Raw genomic sequence first — 23,714 nt, 5'->3', positions numbered from 1 at the left:
TAATTTTATATGATCATTCTACTTCAAATTGTTCCGCACGCATACTCCCAGATATTTTACAGAAGTAACTGCTACCAGTGTTTGTTCCGCTATCATATAATCATACAATAAAGGATCCTTCTTTCTATGTATTCGCAATACATTACATTTGTCTATGTTAAGCGTCAGTTGCCACTTCCTGCACCAAGTGCCTATCCGCTGCAGATCTTCCTGCATTTTGCTAAAATTTTCTAATGCTGCAACTTCTCTGTATACTACAGCATCATCCGCGAAAAGCCGCATGGAACTTCCGACACTATCTACTAGGTCATTTATATATATTGTGAAAAGCGATGGTCCCATAACACCCCCCTGTGGCACGCCAGAGGTTACTTTAACATCTGTAGATGTCTCTCCATTGATAACAACATGCTGTGTTCTGTTTGCTAAAAACTATTCAATCCAGCCACACAGCTGGTCTGATATTCCATAGGCTCTTACTTTGTTTATCAGGCGACAGTGCGGAACTGTATCGAACGCCTTCCGGAAGTCAAGGAAAGTGGCATCTACCTGGGAGCCTGTATCTAATATTTCATGGGTCTCATGAACAAATAAAGCGAGTTGGGTCTCACACGATCGCTGTTTCCGGAATCCATGTTGATTCCTACATAGTAGATTCTGGGTTTCCAAAAAGACATGATACTCGAGCAAAAAACATGTTCTAAAATTCTGCAACAGATCGACGTCAGAGATATAGGTCTATAGTTTTGCACATCTGCTCGACGACCCTTCTTGAAGGCTGGGACTACCTGTGCTCTTTTCCAATCATTTGGAACCTTCCGTTCCTCTAGAGACTTGCGGTACACGGCTGTTAGAAGGGGGGCAAGTTCTTTCGCGTACTCTGTGTAGAACTGAACTCCCTCTCTCACTATCTGACGAAGAACACTTGTGAAATCAGTTGCTTCCTCCATCACAGACATCAATACGACATTTGGAAGCCATTCAAACTTCTTGCGTGTAATTCTTTTTTGATGTATTGTCTCGATATACTGGCACCATTTTATGAAATCTTCTGCTGTCTAAACGTCCTTCAGGAGTAGAGCTTGATACATGCCCTCAGCAACACCCTTCATGAGATGTGCAATCTCATCTTCTTCCTTCATTCTAGGATCCATTATTTTACACAGCTCCAAGACATCTTGAATGTAGGATCCTGTAGTTTCTCCTGGACACTGTGCTCTGCACTTTAATTTATCTTCAGCCTTGCACTTCTGTTGTTGTGTGTCGCCGAAATACTTGCGCAGTTCAGCCTGGAATACTCCCCAGCCGAACTTCTCTTCGTTGTTCTCATACCCTTGCTTGGCAGTGCCCTCAAAGTAGAAAAATACATTAGCCAAACACATAGTGGCATCCCATTTGTTAAATTTGGCTATACTCTCGTATACCTTCAGTCACTTGTTTGGATCTTGGCCATCGTCACCAGAGAACCCGGAGGGATGTCTCATGTGGTGGCACACAGTTGGTGTCATCGTAACATTCTCTTCTTCTTCTGTCTCCGATAGATTGCGATCTGCTGAATATGGCTCAAACTTGGGTTTCTAGCCACGTAAACGGCAGCTCTGTCGTGGCCTGATGGGAGCCACTGTGTCGTCGATAATGTGTGCTATCACAAATTCCAATACCCAACGTATCCACCAGAATAATGTCACGTAGAATAAGGTTTAATTAAATGAGTGATGAACACTCACTTCACTTAACGAAGGTTTATTCAGCACTTGCACATACAAGAGCGTGGAGCGAACTGCCTCCAGCCAGAACACATACAGCATATATACAGCTACAGAACATTCCAGTACAGTGATTCTTGACATTTGTGGATGCTTCTAGAATGTACTCGAACCAAATATAGAAATTAAAACTGTACAGTTCAATTGAGTTTTGAACTCACGACCCTCCATGCGACAGTTTAGTATCATACCCACTACACCATGGTGCTACTCAGCTTCTTCTGCGACACTATTTTATTAGATTTTTCAGACTTTATCCATTGCTAGCTTTTTTGTTATTGATCCTTATTTTGCCTTGTTCTCCTTCTCGTTTACCAGTAATAATATCTTGCACTTTGCAGTTTGGTGCGAGCTTTTTGACTTACTCAGTGGAAAATCCAGTATGGAGTAATGACAATATTACAAAAAGGATAGATTGCTGCTCGCCATATAGCGGAGATGCTGAGTTGCAGATAGGCACAACAAAAAGACTGTGAAACAAGATAGCTTTTGCCCAAAAAGGCCTTCTTCAGAATTAGACCACACACACACACACACACACACACACACACACACACACACAAATGCAACTCTCACACACACGACCTCAGTCTCTGGCTGCCAAGGCCAGACCTGGTCTCAGCAGCCAGAGAGAGTGTGTGTGTGTGTGTGTGGGTGTGCGCTACATTTGTGTGAATGTGAGGGTGTGTGTACATTGTCTAATTCCATTGAAGGCCATGTTTGCCAAAAGCTTACTTGTTTGACAGTCTTTTTATTGGGCGTATCTGCAGCTCAGAATCTCCGCTATATGGTGATCAGCAATCTGTCTGTTTCATAAAATTGTCCTTTTGACTTAAAGTCACTTTCATGGTTTGCATGCCTGTGTTACAGCTTAAGTTATTCAAAGAACTTGTCAGTTGCCCTCGCTAGATTAAAAACTGGAAGTTTTATTTCTATATATACCTACCATCACCCGATTACTGGTTATTTTTTTCTAGCACTTGTGATTTAGTTCCATAATAGAAATTAATATGCCTGTTTTCATTTTTTCAGGTTATTATATTTAGGTCATGGATTTATGGGACTCAATAATACTTCAATGAAAGGTGGTAACAGAAGTCAATTCCCATGTGTTTTCATTGATTCTAGTGGCTCACTGAATGAAATTATAGTTCCTTTCCACTTTGCACTCAGGTAAGTCTGCTCAGGGTTGGTCTAACGAGCCAAATTTTAAACCCTTATTTTTATACTGATTTATCTTTTTGACAAAATAATTATGCCCCCCCCCCCCCATATGAACCATGGACCTTGCCGTTGGTGGGGAGGCTTGTGTGCCTCAGCGATACAGATGGCCGTACCGTAGGTGCAACCACAAAGGAGGGGTATCTGTTGAGAGGCCAGACAAACGTGTGGTTCCTGAAGAGGGGCAGCAGCCTTTTCAGTAGTTGCAGGGGCAACAGTCTGGATGATTGACTGATCTGGCCCTGTAACACTAACCAAAACGGCCTTGCTGTTGTGGTACTGCGAACGGCTGAGAGCAAGGGGAAACTACAGCCGTAATTTTTCTCGAGGGCATGCAGCTTTACTGTATGGTTAAATGATGATGGCGTCCTCTTGGGTAAAATATTCGGAGGTAAAATAGTCCCCCATTCGGATCTCCGGGCGGGGACTACTCAAGAGGACGTCATTATCAGGAGAAAGAAAGCTGGCGTTCTACGGATCGGAGTGTGGAATGTCAGATCCCTTAATCGGGCAGGTAGTGAAGTTTGGTGGCAGGAGGAACAAGACTTCTGGTTAGGTGACTACAGGGTTATAAAGACAAAATCAAATAGAGGTAATGCAGGAGTAGGTTTAATAATGAATAAAAAAATAGGAGTGCGGGTAAGCTACTACAAACAGCATATTGAACGCGTTATTGTGGCTAAGATAGACACGAAGCCCATGCCTACTACAGTAGTACAAGTTTATATGCCAACTAGCTCTGCAGAGGATGAAGAAATTGATGAAATGTATGGTGAGATAAAAGAAATTATTCAGGTAGTGAAGGGAGACGAAAATTTAATAGTCATGGCTGACTGGAATTCGAGAGTAGGAAAAGGGAGAGAAGGAAACATAGTAGGTGAATATGGATTGGGGTTAAGAAATGAAAGAGGAAGCCGTCTGGTAGAATTTTGCACAGAGCATAACACTTGGTTCAAGAATCATGAAAGAAGGTTGTATACATGGAAGAACCCTGGAGATACTAAAAGATATCAGATAGATTATATAATGGTAAGACAAAGATTTAGGAACCAGGTTTTAAATTGTAAGACATTTTCAGGGGCAGATGTGGACTCTGACCACAATCTATTGGTTACAAACTATAGGTTAAAACTGTAGAAACTGCAATTTCCACCACCACCACCAGAATTTCTGTGATGTAACTGGAATTCCCCTTTATCAGTAAGCCATAGGAAATGAAATATAAATAAATAAATTTGTTTCTCTTTCCCTGGTAATGCCAGTGGCATTCCGAACATCATATGACTCATACAGTGGTGCTACGTTGTAACATTCTCTGACATCATTTTGACAAATGTTAACGTCAGTTGATGTGATGCATGTGTGTCAAGTTACTGTGTCGGCTGTTATATATACAATACAGTGTGTTAAAGTTTTCTGTTTACTTCTGTCCACAATGTCAGAAGTATTATGTACTTTTTATCTGTACACACATCTTGTAATGCAATGACTGTTTTTAAGACCACATATATGTGAGGTGAGAGCCAAAAGGGACCTCTTGTCAGCAAGGTCAGTTGTTCAATATTGTTGTAAAATGTTGTTTGCCTGAAAACTAAGGATTTTGTTGTTGTTGTTGTTGTTTTTTTAATTTCAATACACCTTTCTTTGTCCTCTACGAGCTACAATCAGAAATAAAACAATTTCCAATAGATAAAATACTTAAATCCATCGTTAATGTAGCAAATGTCGAGCCTAGAAAGAGGTACCTCTTGTCACTTATGGAGAAATAACATAGGCTGACAAGAGGCCCCTTTTCATTAATGTAGTTGGCTAATACACATCACACTGAAAACTAGTCTCTCCTGAATGCTAGCAGCAATTTAGGCAACTATTAATGACTTCTCTCAACAGAAGAAAGTTTCCTGATAACAATGATGTCTGTCATGACTACAGGTCCCTCTTCCTTCATAGGTTTTCAAGCCAGTAATATTGCTGATATTCAAACTATACTCTGCACATATCTTTTTAAGAGTTACTTATTACAAATGGTTATTTATTTTAAATATTTAGCATACTGTATTTGGCTTTTGTAAACAAGTTTTGGTAACCATGCAAACAACTGCAAATTATTAGCAGAGCAACGTACCAGTTGCGTTTGTTTCTAACTTGTGTGTTGGGTGTCTAGTTAAAATTGAAAGTGATTATAAAGTTTTACCTGTCGACTTGTGATTGATTGATACAATACAGGATGTACATAAAGTCTGGGTACACTTTCAATTATTTATTGCACATATTATAGTTTGGTAATTTGCCGATAGTCAGCGCTAGTCGGAAACATGGCAAGTTCAAGTGTAGCGTGAGCTTTCTGTGTGTGAGAGTTCGATAAACACAAATGTGCTACAGCTGTTCAGCGGACATTTAGAAACAAGTACGGTAAAAAGCCACCAACTAGGAAGGCCATTTACCACTGGTACAACAAATTGGTTACGACAGGTTGCTTGTGCCCGGCAAAGAGAAGCGGACGTCCCAGTGTGAGTGAAGTGAATGTGGAGCTCGTACGAGAGACATTCATAGGGAGCCCAAAGAAATCGGTGTGTCGTGCATCCCGTGAACTCGAAATGGCTCCAGTGGCAGCGTGGAAAGTCCTGCGACAGAAGCTGTCTGTGAAACCATTCAAATTGGAGCTGGAGCAGAAGCTCAATGACGACGACAAGGACAAGTGTTTTGAGTTTTGTTCACAGTTGCAACAATTGAATGAGGATGGGGATGGCATTGTTGATCACTTAATTTTTAGCAACGAAGCCACTTTTCACGCTAATGGGAAAGTGTGTTAGGCATAATTGTCGAATTTGGGGTACAAATCATCATCCACACAAATACATTGGATTTGAATGTGATTCCCCAAAGGTAAATGTTTTTTGTGCCTTGTCATGTCGAAAACTGTATGGACCATTCTTCTTCACCAAAAGCACTGTCATTTGATATTCCTACTTGGTCATGTTGCAGCAATGGCTGATGCCTCAAATGCTATTGAAATCTCCATTCATCTTTCAGCAGGATGGGGCTCCACTCCATATTCATTGTGAAGTTCGTGTGTACCTGAACACGGAGCTGCCGTATCGATGGATCGGTCGTGCTACCGAAGGGGACAGCTGTTTCATTAAATGGCCTCCCCGATCACCAGATCTCACTCAGTGTAACTTTTTTCTGTGGGGACACATTAAAGGTCTGGTGTACGTACTGCTTCTACCACATGATGTAGCAGAGCTCAGCAAGGGAATACGGAAAGTAACTGCCACAGTCGACAATGCCATGCTGAGACAGATATGGCAAGAATTCGATTACCGTATTTATGTCTGTTGGGTGACTCATGATTCGCGTATTGAATGTTTGTAAAAAAGAAACTTTCAGAGTTTCTCTTCGAAATACAATATGTATGATATCTGTACAATGTTTAGTTCTTGTGCAATAATTAATTGAAAATGTTCCCGTACTTTATGTACACCCTGTTTATAATGTAACAATATATGATTGATATAACTTATGATTGATTGATATGTGTCTAATAGAAAAGAGTGAAGATAAGATTTTAGATATATGAAATAAGATAGGTTCTGATAATTACAGCATCACTGGTGATTATGATGCATATACAGATTATTTTTTGGCAAGAATTTTAAGCAGTGACAAATCAAGTGGAGATGAAGACCTGCCTGAGTAAGAAGAATCTGTTAATGTTCCAGAAACTTCTTTGTTAAAAAACATTCTAAATGTGAATGACCTTCCAGTGAGTAACTTCGATAACTTTATTAATATTGATGATGTAGTAGTTGAAATAGAAAGAAGTCATGATGTTCAGAAGGTAATTGTTGAGAATAATGGTGGGAAAAACCTGGTCACAATTGATAATTGCATTGAATTAGTCGACAGTTTTGATATTGAAAACAATCATAGTATCGTGGTGAATTTTCTAGAAACTGGCTATGCGTATAAAGAAAACTGCTGTCAATTATTTTCTGCTAATGACTTTTTGCAAATGAGCTATGAATGCACTAAAATCAGTCATTACCATGACAATGTTAATTATTTGATTAAATGATTTTAGGTCAGCTTTGCTGTCCAGCTCTCTAGTTTGCGGAGGGGGGAGGGGGGGGGGGGCAGTTCAGGTGAAGGAACAATGTTTATCTAGCCAACAATTGCGTTGGACAAAAAACAAAAACAATATCTTGATGGGGTATTTGGCATGGAGGATTTGCTAAAAGAAAAAGAAGAAAGTGATTGTGTCATTCATGCCAGTAGGCAAGATAAAATTTACTTGTGATTGGGCTTTCTTCTTCTCCTCTCCCTCCCTCCCTCCCTCCCTCCCTCCCTCCCTCCCTCCCTCCCTCCCTCCCTCTCTCTCTCTCTCTCTCTCTCTCTCTCTCTCTCTCTCTCTCTCTCTCTCTCTCTTTTGTGGGTTCATAGGAACTTACATCTCCTCTTTGTCAGACTTGGTTGATTGAATTGAAAAATCAACACCACCGACTAATGTTGATTCTGCTGTGAAGGTTGGAACTGAAACAGATGATGTTCTTGTAAAAATATGTGAATGATTAAATTTTTTTCACAACAGTGGTGCCAAGAAAGTGCCCCTTGTAACTCAGTAAACTACTTTGATTTCATTGTTGAGAACCAAGGTAAAGCATATCCCAAAGTCAACATTGCAGGGAATGTGTTTGTGCACCATCTATTTGTATTAGAAGATGAACCTCACAGATTTCCTGATGAAGTAATTGCATAAGTAATGACAGGGAAATGTCAAGAATGCCTCTTCAAAAATGTCAGACCATACTGTAAAGAAGAATTCAAAGACTTTTTATGTCCTGAAGTTGAACCTGAACCTGTTGCTGAAGCCAGCAGTAGTGCAGCTGTTGATCCCAAGTCCGATGATCCGCAAGCAGTTCCTGGACCCTCAAAAAAGTGTCAAGTCGGAGCTGTGAAACATATTTTTTTATTACTTAAAAGAGGACACTTACAGCAGTGTTTTGCTATTAAATTAATTTCTTGAATGTAAAATATAAAGGTTTTGTATTACTTGGAACTTTTAATACATTTTCTTGTAACAAATTTTAAATGTCTATAACTTTAAAAAAAAACTTTTTATTGTTACACCAAATTATTTAGATTTTTATGCATAATTTGAAAATATTTATAATTCAGAATCAAGATTTTCCAACAGGAGATCCCTTTTTGCTTTCCACCTGACATGTTGTTATATGTAGACTGTCAGTCAGGCATGTTGGACATTGTGTAGTAAGTAAGTAATGTTCTGCAAATAAGTGATGACTTTTTTTGTTCTTCATATTTTGTCCTGCTCCGTACTATCAGTACATTTTATTAATTTTTGAGTTAATATTTGCACTTGTTAATGACTGTAAAGGCTGAAATCATGATAGTGTGAAATAAATGACTATTAAAAAATATGCAGTCAAATGGTGCAAATTTCATTCTAAAAATAATAAAGCTTTCGCAACAAACTGTTGCCTCATCAGGAAAGAGGGAAGGAGAGGGTAAGACGAAAGGATGTGGGTTATAAGGGAGAGGGTGAGGAGTCATTCCAATCCCGGGAGCGGAAAGACTTACCTTAGGGGGAAAAAAGGACAGGTATACACTCTCGCGCGCTCGCGCGCACACACACACACACACACACACACACACACACACACACACACACACACACACACACACATCCATCCGCACATACACAGACACAACTTGTGTCTGTGTATATGCGGATGGATATGTGTGTGTGTGTGCGAGTGTATACCTGTCCTTTTTTCCCCCTAAGGTAAGTCTTTCCGCTCCCGGGATTGGAATGACTCCTCACCCTCTCCCTTAAAACCCACATCCTTTCGTCTTTTCCTCTCCTTCCCTCTCTCCTGATGAGGCAACAGTTTGTTGCGAAAACTTGAATTTCATGTGTATGTTTGTGTTTGTTTGTGTGTCTATCGACCTGCCAGCACTTTCGTTCGGTAAGTCACATCATCTGTGTTTTTAGATACATTTTTCCCACGTGGAATGTTTCCCTCTATTATATTCATAAAAATAATAAAGTTGCTACTAAATCAGTACCACTGTTAAGATCCACAAATGACATACCCACTTTTGATGAAAGTAGAGAAAACTTTGCGTGACTGTTGAATGAACTGCAAGGGCTAGTTAATGCAAAATGTGGATTAAGGATAAACAAAACAGAAAAAGTATCAAAAAAATTCTTTTTGATCCATGTTTAATAATTTTTCATTTGATAAGACATTGTGTTCTAACGAACATTGTGTGATGTATATTAGAAAATTGTAAAAGTCAGAGGTGATATACATGCCAGTACAGTTTCAGCTGCTTAGAATAGCATTATTTGTCAAATATTAAGAAATTTTTGTATTCAGTATCTTTTTTGTTTGCTCTTAGTTATTTGTATTCTAAAGGAAGTTAATTTTATCATTTATGCACTGTATACAAGCTTAATGATTAGTTTTCATTCCTTTCTGTCAGTGATAAAAACAGCAGAAGAGCGCGAGATTTGCATCTGTTGAAAAAATTGAAAACATTCTTAAAAGAAGTTGATTTTGAAGATGACAGATTGCTGGAAGAAGTACAAAAAACAATGAGTGAACTGAAAACAAATGAGATCAGGCTGCAAGCTATTGAAATGCTGTCTTCTAATAAGTATAGCATTCCAGAAGCTTTAGAAATTGCTTTAAATGAATGCGTGGATAAACTTTCTGTCCAAGGTTAGTAATACAAATAACTTATTATTTTATGCATTTTCTCTATTTTATGCTGGACTGTTCTTGATACTTTAAGTTATATGTAAATCAACTCATCGGCACTTTGAAAGTGCTTAAAGTTTCACTAGAGGTTGTGTTCATTGAAAATCAGGAGATGACTAATGTCCAGTACCTGATGATGATTGACGAGTGAAGCAAACAGTGAACTACTGTTAAAAAAAAACTTCCAAAACCATGGAATGAGATGTAACATGCAATAGCTGGAAATTGTATTCTTTTGTATGTAATTGTAAACAGACTAAGCAAATCATAATGTGCTTGTGAGTACATTATGCTTTGCCTTGAGTTACCTTAATATACTTAGTTTCTGCTTTCTGATTTGATTGCTAGAAGTATCTAAATTAGTTCCAACTAAAGACTGTTGGCTAGCAATGCCATGCCTGAGCACAGCTCGAACAGCTTGAGCATTTCTCAAACAGCTTGAGCATTTTACGTCAACTCTCAAAAAATTCTGTGTTCTGCTCAATCTGTAAGTCGCCCTGCTATCTATCAACTTACTGCCTTTTCAACCTTTGTTAGGGTATTAATTTATTTTGTATTTAAAAAATAAAAATAACTGTGAAACAGGGACTGCAGTATCTTTTAAGGGGCAGGTCGTATGTAGAACTAGTAACTAATAAGTGAGTAAAAGATCCTTTTTTAAAGGACAGCTTTAAATCACCATGAATGTTTATACATCCACATGTATGTATAAAGAATTTTTATTGCAAATTTCTTCAAGTGCAATAGAACTGAAAGACTTTTTCTAATGTGTTTGATGAAGCTGTCAGATTTTAAGTATGGCTAGTTGTCAGTTTCTTGCATATTGTTTGCACCCACGGTACACGAGTCAAATGAGCAGGCATGATACCATATCGAACTCTGCAGTGTATTGGGAAATCTTGAACCCATGTGAATGATTTTGCCAAGCCCTCAATTATTTATAATGTGTATACTAGTAACCCCCAGTTCTTTAAAGAATCATACTCCACTTATAAAACAGTTTGAAGCATCGAATTACTTTAAAAATTAGTTAATATGTTAAAAATATGACTAAAAGTGTGTAAGAAGAAAAAGTTTAGCAAAAATTTTGCATGTAGATACTGTCTGCAGAGTGGATTGCAAATACAGTTAGTGTTAAAGAAGTAATAAATTAAAATGTCGTGTGTGATGTTGAAATTTTACTGCACACAGTTTTAAGCAAAAGCTAGTTTTTCACAATTTTAATGTTTGTGACATCATCTATCTCAAACTATGTGCTGTAAAATGATGTAATTTTGTTCATTGTTATATGTGGACACTGTTTGCAAAATGTGTTGCAAATATACTTGGTAATAAAAAAATTAATAAATTAAAATATCATGCCTGATGCTGAAATTTGACATGATGAGCACCAAAAATGTAATAAGTGATAATTTTTTTTTCCTTTCATCATTTCATGAGGAGGAGGGAGGTGGGCTGGGGCAGGGGGGGGGGGGGGGAAGTCAGCAAGAAAAAGGTTTGTGTTGGTAGCCACTAAGTGCTCTCATTCTTAAATACTGGATGAATATAGTCTGGTATTTGTGGGCCATCAGTTATGCTGCCTCAAAACACACACATAGTTCCTAACTGTAATCCTTCTCTTGATGTGCTAAACTTCGAATATAAGATCACGTCTTTTAAAGAGTAGATTGTGACAGCATTTGAAATTTTTAAATGTCGTCAATAATTTTGCAAAATATTGAAAATGAAATTTTTGTTGTGCTTAGGAACCATTAGATAGGCAATGTGCAGATAGTACTGTGTTCCAGGATAGTGCATTAGTAATCATCTCATGTACTCCATATGCACTGTCACTGCATTGGAAATCTGTAAAGTGGTGTATTTTTCTGCCAGTGTAGTTTGATTATGCCCGTTCCACCTCTGAAAATGTGGCCATTTACCACATTTCACTTCTTGTTGTTTGAAAATTTTGATGTTAATATTTTGAACCAAAAAGACATAAACTTGTGGTAGTTACACAGCTAAAAAAATTACAGATTTACAAGTCCTTACAGAAGAAGCCATATATGTGAATATTATAATGTACATGTAGTTATAATGTACAGTACCGTGAAATATTTGATAGGGTATATTTATAATTTCATCACTATAGAGAGTTAATGATAGTAATGGTAACTTTTCTGATTCTTCTCAGATCCGGAAACACTTGACCATACAGGAAAGCTGCTCCTGCGAACCACACAAAACCTGCAGAAGTTAGTGTCTTTCTATCAATTTGTTAGACAACAGCAAGACAAACCTCCATCATATAATGCAGTAGTTGCCACTGATCTGAAGACCCCACAGGTAGGTATAGATGTGTTAAATTTGCTTTTTACATAGAAAGAAAATGATCTCTCAAATAAAGTAAGAAAATATTTCTACTTATCAGATGAGACAATGTTTCTTTCCAATCCAGAAGTTCCTTCATTTGATACAAGAAAGAAAAGTGTTCAGAAGGAATGAGAGTATTGGGAGACTGCCGGCCGGAGTGGCCGTGCGGTTCTAGGCGCTACAATCTGGAGCCGAGCGACCGCTATGGTCGCAGGTTCGACTCCTGCCTCGGGCATTGATGTGTGTGATGTCCTTAGGTTAGTTAGGTTTAATTAGTTCTAAGTTCTAGGTGGCTGATGACCTCAGAAGTTAAGTCGCATAGTGCTCAGAGCCATTTGAACCATTTATTGGGAGACTAAGCAAATAACGGGTACTGGATCAGTGACAACCTAGCAGAAAAGGAAACGAAGTCATTTCAATAAACTATCATTGGTTCTCATTTATATTCACTTTCCATTTTTTGTTTCTTTTTTGTGTCATTAACCTAAATTATTGTGTAGGAAGTTTATTTATTTCAACAGTCCTCTTCATTATTATTCCAAGTCTGAATTACTTTCTTCCTCTTTATTCATATTTTGTTTTATTTATTTATTCATTCAAATTTAACTATTGCAATGATAAACTGAAATCTAGCCTTACATTTTGCAAAATATTCCCAGAATATGCCCCATTAATTGAGAAATGTACATGTGACAAGGAAAATTTAAAAAAATATTCTTTTGTGTACTTTTTTAGGAGCACAGTATACACAGTAATTTAGGTTAACAACACATAAAAGAAACAAAAAATGGAAAGTGAACGTAAATGAGAACCGATGATAGTTTATTGAAATTACATAGTTTCCTATTCTGCTAGTTTGTCACTGATCCAGTACCCATTATTTGCGTAGCCTTCCAATACTCTCATTCCTTCTGAACACTTTCTTTTCTTGTATCAGATGAAGGAACCTCTGGAGTGGAAAGACACATTGTCTCAGCTGATAAGTAGAAATATTTTCTTACTTTATTTTACACAGTTCTGTTACACATAATATTCTGATTATAATTATCTAATTTTGTTTACTTAAAATACTGTCAGTATTTTTAATCACATCTTATAAGTATGCCATTTCATAATCTTTACTTAAACCATATTCCTACTAGTGTAATGACTGTTGTATAATTTTACTTTTCCCTATATATACATAAATGTACTTCAGGGATAGGGGTCTTTCATGGACACAGCCCTTCCTGATCGCGACCTTTCTTGTTCTATGAAACATGACTAATAGCTCTCAGCATGCATAGATACAATCATGATATTTCTTCTCATTACCTACTACTTCTCTTTTGAGCAGACTAAGACAGTTCAAACCCACATCTTGCCATCTTGATTTATGTTTTCCATGGTTTCCCTAAATCGCTTTAGGCAAATGGCAGTATCGTTCCTTTGAAAGGGCATGGCCAATTTCTTTCCCCAATCCGAGCTTGTGCTCCGTCTCTAATGACCTCATTGTCGATGGGACGTTAAACACTAATTTCCTCCTCCTGCACTTTTGAGCAGTTTGATGGTCTTTGTTTCAGATTAATATTGATCAAACCACAAATTGACAGAGTGAGGCATGGGTCATCTCAGTGATATCACATTTTCTAGTAGAAATTCTTTTGATTTCATCACTAATTTTTATTGCCCCCTGTATTTAAAAGCCTTTGGTTTTTTTGTACTCTACTCAGTTTCTTTGTGCTTTACTCAGTGACACTGGATATTTATACAGTTAGCTCTCTTTGTGCTCCCTTCATTTATTTTGCTTAATTATTAGCTTTTGTAACTGTGTGTGTTTTCTTCTCATCACAACTGTTCTCAATTCTCTTCCTTTCTCATGGTAGCAGCCTTGGATGTTGACCCGTATGTTTCACCAGGTTATGTTTTCTTTCACCGAGGTCTCCATTCTCCTCACATCAATTTTCAATTGAACCCTTCTGGGCTTGACCTCCATTTTTAAAATATTTTTTTCTGTTGAAGAACACCTTAACTAGCACCTACGGCTACAGTATTGACAAACATCCGTATACGATTACTGCATGGATTCATGCGTGCACAGAAAAGCCAATCGGTAACCAATCTGCTATGGTGGTATCATTATTTACTGTTTTGGTGGAGCCTCGTGACAACACAGTGATCATACTTCTGATGCCCAAGTTGCTAACTCTCCTTGCATGCCAAGGTGTAGATGCCCATCTTCCTGGGGCATCAGCACTCCCTGTGACAGCTGTTGTGTCAGATGACCCTCGCTGTGGCTAGGTGTTGCCCTTGGCGAGAGCTCCTGACTGGAGTAAGTAGCATCATTTTGGACATTTCACACGTGAAACATGTCACATAGATCCAAAACAATGGACACTCTAATGCGGCCATATCAAAACAGGTTTAGACATTCCTGTACTGACAGTTAACAATCCTACTACTACCCTGGCTACCACATGGTGAGAAAGACAAGCCAGATGACTGAAAGCGAAACAATTTACCCAGTTCCTGGTGTGTAGTAGAACAAGTGGTGATAATTTTATGGTGACGTAACTGGTATTTTTTGTGAAACACACGGTAATCAGATTTGGAGAAGTTGACTCATTAGGAAAATCTTGTAATGAATCACTATTGATAAAGGCCTCTACTGCACGCTCACAAGCTCTTCAGACATGTGTACGACTTGGGTGACTTACCAGTGACTATTGCCTCTCATGGAACTGCGAATATGGTACAGTGAGCTATCTTTCACAGAGACTGTACACTCCAAACAGATGAGGAGCTTTGAGACAGTATAATAATCTGACCTAGTGCAGATCCCAACCACTCGAGCAGTACTCAGGGGTGGCTCGGACTAGTGTCCTGTATGTGGTCTCCTTTACAGAGGAGCCACACTTTCCTCAAATTCTCCCAATGAACTGAAATTGACCCTTTTGTCTTTCCTACAGCAATCCTTACATGCTCATTCCATGTCTTGTTGCTTTGAAACATTACACCTAGATATTTAATTGACATGACTGTGAAGCAGCACACTACTAATGCAGTACCTGAACATTAAGTGTTGTTTTTCCTACTTATCTGCATTAACTTACATTTAGAGCTATCTGCCTATCATCACACCAACTGTAAATCTTGTCTAAGTCATCTTATATCCTAAAAACAAAGATGATGAGACTTACCAAACAAAAGCGCTGGCAGGTCGATAGACACACAAACAAACACAAACACACACACAAAATTCTAGCTTTCGCAACCAATGGTTGCTTCATCAGGAAAGAGGGAAGGAGAGGGAAAGACGAAAGGATGTGGGTTTTAAGGGAGATGGTAAGGAGTCATTCCAGTCCCGGGAGCGGAAAGACTTACCTTAGCGGGAAAAAAGGACAGGTATACACTCGCGCACACACACACATATCCATCCGCACATACACAGACACAAGCAGACATTTGTAAAGGCCTACAGTCACTCAACAATGACACCTTCGCAAATGCCACAGCATCATCAGGAAACAACTACAGACTGCTGCTTACCCTATCCACCAGATCGTTTATGTGTACAGAAAATAACAGCACCCTGTCGCACTTCCCTGGAGCACTCTGCAGAAATCTATGAATAAGGAATCACCCTGTTGCCCTTCACCCATATTTCACAGGATGATATGTGAGAAAAGGGCAAGCTGAGATTAACATGAACAGTACTCTCTAAAACTGTACTGATTTGTGGGTAGAAGCTTTAACCACTGGAGGAAATTTATTGAGAGGGAAAAGCCTCTGTCATCACTCTTCAATATATAGATGAAGTTGTCTCCAAATAGAAAATGTTGAGCATAGGTGGAGTTCTTTTAGATCATGACACTAGACTAAATGTAAGTTTATGTGCAGATAACCTAACTCTGATTACAGGAAATGATGATGACCTTCAAATGGAAGTCTATAAGTTGCAGCAGATAGTCTCAGATTACAACCCAACATTGTCAGTAGATAAAAAAAAATAATAAACTCTAGGAGCAAGTAGAACATTTTAAATACCTGGGATGTAGCATCACTTATGAATGTAACACTGATGTGGAAAAAATTAAATAAATTTACTTCCATAAGTGGAATGTCGTAAAAAGTTTGTGGAATAAAGCTAAGAAAGAACCCCAGCTGAAGTTTTATAAAACAACAGCAGTACCAACACTTATTTATGGAAGTGAAGCATGGCCAGCAGCAACATGCCAAGAAAGTAGAATACCGGCTCAAGAAATGAGATTTCTAAGAACAGTGGAAGATTGTACAAGGAAAGATTGAAAAAGAAATGAAGATATGAAGAAAGATTTAGGCATATATAACCTAAAAAAAAAGGAAAACAGGAGAAAATGGAAGAAACTTGTAGATGGTGTGGGTGGTGAAAAATTCCCAGTAAAGGCTCTAAATTATAAATGCACAGGAAGAAGAAACGTAGGAAGCAAGAGGAGGGGGAGGAGGAGGAGGAAATTTATTATATGTGAATGGAAAATGTCTTCAAGGCTTCTGCAGCAAACAGATGTTAAGGATATTGGTCTCTAATTTTGTGGGTCCATTCTCTTATCTTTCTTATAGACAGAAGTCACCCGTGCTTTTTTCCAATGGCTAGGTGCTTTGCTCTGGCAAAGAGATTCCCAATGAATGCACACTATGTTAGGGGCCAGTGCTGTAGAGTACTCTTTGTAAAACTGAAATTGGATTCCATCAGGACCTGGAGACTTATTTGCTTTCAACTCATTTAGTTGTTTCTCCACACCAGAGATGCTTATTAGTATGTCCTCCATGCAGGAGTCTGTACGATGGTCAATGGATGATATGTTGGTATGGTTCTCTTGCATGAGCGATTTCTTAAATGCGAAATTTAAAACTTCGACTTGCTGTCTTCTTCTGCCACATCAACCTTGTCAATGAGTGGCTGGATAGAAGCCTTAGAGCCACTTAGCAATTTTACTTAGGACCAGAATTTTCTTGGGTTCTCAGCAAGAACTTTTGCTGAGGTATGACAGTGGTAGTTGTTATAAACTCCACAGATTGATCCATTTACAGACACGCGATTTCTATTCTCCGTGACTATCTTCATTCCTGACTGGACTATGGTTTCCAGGTTTATGGCTCAGTGGCATCTTCAGCTTTGAAATTTTTGTGCTCAGTCCATTATTGTGATGTTTGGCTGCTGCTGCACCTTCCAGACTAGTCCCATAGGCAGTCTTCTTGCTGAAGCAGAAATCATCCCTCTTCAGGTCTGACGATACCTATTGTTGCTCATTTATGGTATCACCATCACAATTTCCTCATCATCCAACTTATAACTTTTTTTTTTTTTTTTGCGTCTGAGAGCGTCACTCCTCTGACACCTGCTTGCAGGTGGGATTACTATATGGAATGTACCTCCCCAGACCTTTGCTGGGACCTTTGTCGGGACCTTTGCCTAACCTCTTTAGAATGCGTTCCCAGTGTTTCCCTGGCCCTCGCCTCCTGGCTCTCCACAGTAAGCACGCTCTTCTGCCTCTAATATTGGCAGATGATACGAATGCAGTTCAACTCATTCTCCATCTTCTCTGTGAAAATGGCTTTTATTCTTGGATATAAGCTTTTAAATTATTGTAGGGATGGCAGTGGTTTGGTTCAGGTTGAAACGTTATCTGATGCATGATCTGTCTGGGGGACCCTTGACTCTTCCTCCTTTGCGAGCTGCATCTTTCACCCCTCTTTTATTCTGTTTTAGTTACTTATAGATTGCCTTTTTTTTGTCACACCTAATTTTCCATTTTTGGGGTAGCACTCTGTTGAATGGCAGGCACTCTTCAATATCATTATTACAGTGGATGAGGGGTGGGATGTTCCTGTTGCAGGGAGAGTCCTGGGGACATCCACCTTTCGCCTAACCTGCTCCTCTCATCCTATTTTTATTATTGATGTACATTACATTTTAAGCCTTCAAACTTTTACTGTTCTGGATATCCTGACTGGTAGATGTTATTTGCTCTGTCACTGTCTTTGCCCGTAATCAAGTTGATGGGTGTCGGATGCTGTTGGCATTTCTCTCACCATGGATGAGCCCTGTGGGATTCCCTTGTCTCCTTTGACCTACACACTGGTCCAATCCGTATACATGGTGTATACAACCCAGGACAACCAGGAGATCTGGGAAAAACCCGGGAATTTTTTCATCCAGGAGAAAACTGGGAAAAGCCTGGGAATTTTTTATAATTTCGGGAATTTTTTATAGTTTTAGTTTTCAGCTAAATTTTTATAATTTTGACTGGTAAGAACCAATACTCTAACAAAGGATATTACTGTAACCCACTACTGCAGAATAATACTGCAACATTAAAACATGAATGAGAGGAAAAAATGAAAATAAAACTTAAATTGCAAAGGAAATGCGCCATATAAAATAACACAGTGCTCATAGAAGCGTCTGCCAACAGCAAAATGTGTCAAAGGCTTTCGGAAGACTATGCAATCTTCATAACAACAAATTGCCTCCAATGAGCATGATGTCATGATTCATTTAATCAGTTACGAGCAGGATCATGCACATGCGCAGTTGAGTCGCGTATGAGTAGTACCTTCTCCCGCTTCTGGCTACAGAAATGTGGCTGTTGGCTGTGTAGGCAGCAGTAGCAGCAACCAGCCACATGCTACCCGGAAAAATTTTGCTGGTGCGCCCAAGCTGCCAGATTCATGCATGTGCAGCAGGCCCGGACCTAGTTGGGGGGTGGGTGCAAACTGGGGTATCTGACCCGGCGGCAATTTGGGGGGGAGGGGGCAAATTCATATTCTTGAGGAAAAAACCTTGTTTCACAAAGCACCTAGCATCCAGCGCACATCGGTCTATTGATTATTCATATGATTTTGAAACTCACCCCTGCTGGTTTTTGAACACATTCTAAGTTGATTTCTGAATGAATTATAAGTTGATTTTTGGATGTGCGCATAGTGTATGTGATGTCCCTGCCAGGGGAATCCTTGTCACATCTAGAAATAAACTTTCCTGCAGACAAAATAGGACGAGTCTATAAGAGCTGAGCGGAATAAAGCTGAACCCGTGAATGCCAACTGCTGCTTGTTTATGTGCTTGATTCGGTTTGCGAATGTTCAGCGTTGTTATAATTACTAGTGAAATCCATAGATTCAGACTACCATAGTGGAAATAAACAATTAACAGGAATAACAGATAAGAAAGATTATGTATTATCTTCTCGGTGTATCCAAGAAATTGAAATTTTGACAAAAAGTTTTTGGTGAGATTGCTACACTAGACAGGGTCAGTTGTAGTCCCCGGCCAGCAGCCGCTTAACTTCCATTCTGGGAGTAGTGTGGAAAACTCATTGTACGAACACGTAATAACGCCTTACCAGAGAATAATAGCTGGATAACTAAACCGGTGATTGAGGCAGGGTTAGTAAAGTTAACCGGAGAATGAGTTTTGACAGAAGTAGTAATGACAAGACTGTTTGTTAGAACAAGGAAGGAGAAGAAATGGGGACATCACACAAATTATGGAAGAATATTACAATTCCAAATTAATACAAAAATTTCGTTCTACTACATTTCGGTATCGTGCATGAGAAACTCGAATGTATTAATGAAATTTGAAGCTATTTCCTAACAAAGCCTTTTGCTTGTAGTAGGACAAATAGGTATTTCGTATGGGTACCTCGTGAATTATATTCTGTCGTATTATAAAAATGATCAATATTGCCAAATCAGTCTCACTTATTTGGTGTGTGTTACAACTGCTGCAATATTAGAAAGGCCTATTTTGTTTTATGGAGCACACAGTGACAAAATAGATGTAGTCAGATCAAGAAACCACACCAGTCTTGGGTACTATTTATATTAACAGCTTTTTCAGTATTAGATGACGACGTTTCTATTTTTCATGTAGCTAAACGTTTGACAAACTTTGATAAGATAATAGTTCCTTCGCAGAAAGGAAAGCATGCCATGTAAAGCTGTAGCAAGATTAGAGAGAAAAATCGCTAGGACCTCAGGATTGAAGAAATGTGTGCTGTCTTGCCTGTCTTTTGTCTTTACTGGTTTTAGGTATCCTATATTAAATTTTATGTCACACAGAAGAGCAAGTTATTAGCTAATAGGCAATAAAGAGTCCAGATTTTGTGAAGAGTTCTTGTTATCCTGGTTACAAATAATCGTATCCAGTATTAATTGCGAGGGTTTAAAAATAAAAAAAAGGGGGGCTGCAGGTGGGGGGGGGGGGGGCAGGATGTCAAACAGGCTGACTGGGAGCAGGAGAGGCACTACAGGACATTTTAATTTCCACTGTCCTGAAATAGTTTGATGGCATCCATTACAAAATATACACGTTTGAGTTCCACAGAGCGAAATACAGTGCTGTGCGGTATAAGAATGTTGTTTGAAGTGGCGTGGCGTGGCACTGCACACTTAAGACAAAATAACGTGTCTTACATTTCCTCGAAGATATATGTATTATGTATAAGACATCTTTAGAAAGATGTGCGCTACAAAATGAACTTATTTTTTAAAAGCCGTTTTTTTTTTTTTCTGATGCACAGAGCAGTCTGAGTTATAGTGGGGGGCGGGGCGGGGCAGGAGTGGGCGAGAGGGGTAGTCTTCACGTGACCCGTGTTTACATTTAGTGATTTTCTGTTTCCTCTTTGTTTACTGCTCTCATGTCAAATGAAAACAAGACTGATTTCTGTGACTGGGACCTATCAAGTGAATTAAAATACATTCACATAATTATGGAATTCTAAAATATGTTATTAGTTTCAGATTTTATTTTATTTCCAACTTTCTGACAGTCAAGCATTAATCGCTTTGCAGAACAATAAAGTTATTTTTGTCAGTTTGCTAAAGAAATTTGGCTTTCATTAAGCTTTCCTGCTGAGGCAGTCAATTTATTTGAAACAAAGCATTTAATTCCACACTATTGGCTAGTTTCAACTGTTCACTGCATTTCAAGTACACGTTTTCGTCTTCTAGCACATACGGCATTGTGCCATAATAAAGAACCAAACATGAGATAATACAGTACTGGTACTCCAAGAAAATTTAAAAGCACACTGAAGAGTTTCATATCAGGTCGAGGCATACGTCATTGGGAATCTGAACATACGAATGTGCACTGTAAGGCGAACTATGCATTTTAGTATGCTTCACGAAATTCCAACGCTCATGGACTATCCTCTGATGTCTTGTTTCTTTTATGACATAATGTAAGATCTTTTAATGTTTTACACGTACGAACATATGGGCTTCCTATGTCACCGTAGCTGCGCAAGCGCGGTGACGCCTCTTATCTGGCGTTCTCTGGCAACTGCCAAAATGAATCATATTTCTAACAGGTCGCAGGAAAATATTGCGAATTGTTGTTCGAAAAGCATTATTTTCAAAGTAAATTTCCTTTTATGCAAGATGAACTATGTGCGAGAATGTACGATGAATTTCTTAAATCAGAGAGCGTTTGCTCTCTTTTAAAAATCAGCTCTTTAATGACAAGCCATTTAGAAGAATTTTGAGCCCAGAAGATCAGAGATTTATGTCAGTATTAAAAATTTTACTGGCGTATTTGTGTGATGTATCTTAAAGTGTAACATGCGCTAAACAGATCAACATTATATGTGAAAGCTTAGCTTCTCTTGTAGCTTATTAATCTTTGAAACAAATATTATATGTGAAAGCTTTGCTTTTCTTGTAGCAACACTGTGTGTATATTAATTTAAACCATTGACTTTTCCTGTTGGTGGAATTTGAATTGATACTTTCATAATCCCCCCCATGAACCATGGACATTGCCGTTGGTGGGGAGGCTTGTGTGCCTCAGCGATACAGATAGCCGTACCGTAGGTACAACCATAACGGAGGGGTATCTGTTGAGAGGCCAGACAAACGTGTGGTTCCTGAAGAGGGGCAGCAGCCTTTTCAGTAGTTGCAAGGGCAACAGTCTGGATGATTGACTGATCTGGCCTTGTAACAATAACCAAAACGGCCTTGCTGTGCTGGTACTGCGAACGGCTGAAAGCAAGGGGAAACTACGGCCGTAATTTTTCCCGAGGGCATGCAGCTTTACTTTATGATTAAATGATGATGGCGTCCTCTTGGGTAAAATATTCCGGAGGTAAAATAGTCCCCCATTCGGATCTCCGGGCGGGGACTACTCAAGAGGATGTCGTTAACAGGAGAAAGAAAACTGGCGTTCTACGGATCGGAGCGTGGAATGTCAGATCCCTTAATCGGGCAGGTAGGTTAGAAAATTTAAAAAGGGAAATGGATAGGTTAAAGTTAGATATAGTGGGAATTAGTGAAGTTCGGTGGCAGGAGGAACAAGACTTCTCGTCAGGTGACTACAGGGTTATAAACACAAAGTCAAATAGGGGTAATGCAGGAGTAGGTTTAATAATGAATAGGAAAATAGGAATGCGGGTAAGCTACTACAAACAGCATAGTGAACGCATTATTGTGGCCAAGATAGATACGAAGCCCACACATACTACAGTAGTACAAGTTTATATGCCAACTAGCTCTGCAGATGACGAAGAAATTGAAGAAATGTATGATGAAATAAAAGAAATTATTCAGATAGTGAAGGGAGACGAAAATTTAATAGTCATGGGTGACTGGAATTCGAGTGTAGGAAAAGGGAGAGAAGGAAACGTAGTAGGTGAATATGGATTGGGGCTAAGAAATGAAAGAGGAAGCTGCCTGATAGAATTTTGCACAGAGCACAACTTAATCATAGCTAACACTTGGTTTAAGAATCATGATAGAAGGTTGTATACATGGAAGAACCCTGGAGATACTAAAAGATATCAGATAGATTATATAATGGTAAGACAGAGATTTAGGAACCAGGTTTTAAATTGTAAGACATTTCCAGGGGCAGATGTGGACTCTGACCACAATCTATTGGTTATGACCTGTAGATTAAAACTGAAGAAACTGCAAAAAGGTGGGAATTTAAGGGGATGGGACCTGGATAAACTGAAAGAACCAGAGGTTGTACAGAGTTTCAGGGAGAGCATAAGGGAACAATTGAAAGGAATGGGGGAAAGAAATACAGTAGAAGAAGAATGGGTAGCTCTGAGGGATGAAGTAATGAAGGCAGCAGACGATCAAGTAGGTAAAAAGAAGAGGGTTAGTAGAAATCCTTGAGTAACAGAAGAAATATTGAATTTAATTGATGAAAGGAGAAAATGTAAAAATGCAGTAAATGAAGCAGGCAAAAAGAAATACAAACGTCTCAAAAATGAGATCGACAGGAAGTGCAAAATGGGTAAGCAGGGATGGCTAGAGGACAAATATAAGGATGTAGAGGCTTATCTCACTAGGGGTAAGATAGATACTGCCTACAGGAAAATTAAAGAGACCTTTGGAGATAAGAGAACCACATGTATGAACATCAAGAGCTCAGATGGAAACCCAGTTCTAAGCAAAGAAGGGAAAGCAGAAAGGTGGAAGGAGTATATAGAGGGTCTATACAAGGGCGATGCACTTGAGGACAATATTATGGAAATGGAAGAGGATGTAGATGAAGATGAAATGGGAGATACGATACTGCGTGAAGAGTTTGACAGAGCACTGAAGGACCTGAGTC

At 38.9% G+C, this 23,714-nt stretch overlaps 1 protein-coding gene across 1 annotated transcript in view; it reads left to right on the top strand.

Annotated features, from left to right (window-relative positions):
- Positions 1–23,714, top strand: part of LOC124802945 (rab3 GTPase-activating protein non-catalytic subunit) — a 171,428-nt gene that overhangs the window by 57,180 nt on the left and 90,534 nt on the right. The window contains exons 10-12 of the mRNA XM_047264033.1: positions 2,799–2,939; positions 9,498–9,736; positions 11,949–12,100. Of these exons, the coding sequence (XP_047119989.1) occupies positions 2,799–2,939; positions 9,498–9,736; positions 11,949–12,100 (532 nt within the window). The remainder of the gene's footprint in view (positions 1–2,798; positions 2,940–9,497; positions 9,737–11,948; positions 12,101–23,714) is intronic.

The sequence above is a fragment of the Schistocerca piceifrons genome, chromosome 6 (genome assembly GCF_021461385.2).
Source record: "Schistocerca piceifrons isolate TAMUIC-IGC-003096 chromosome 6, iqSchPice1.1, whole genome shotgun sequence".
NCBI lineage: Eukaryota > Metazoa > Arthropoda > Insecta > Orthoptera > Acrididae > Schistocerca > Schistocerca piceifrons.
This window is presented reverse-complemented; position numbering and strand designations above follow the sequence as displayed.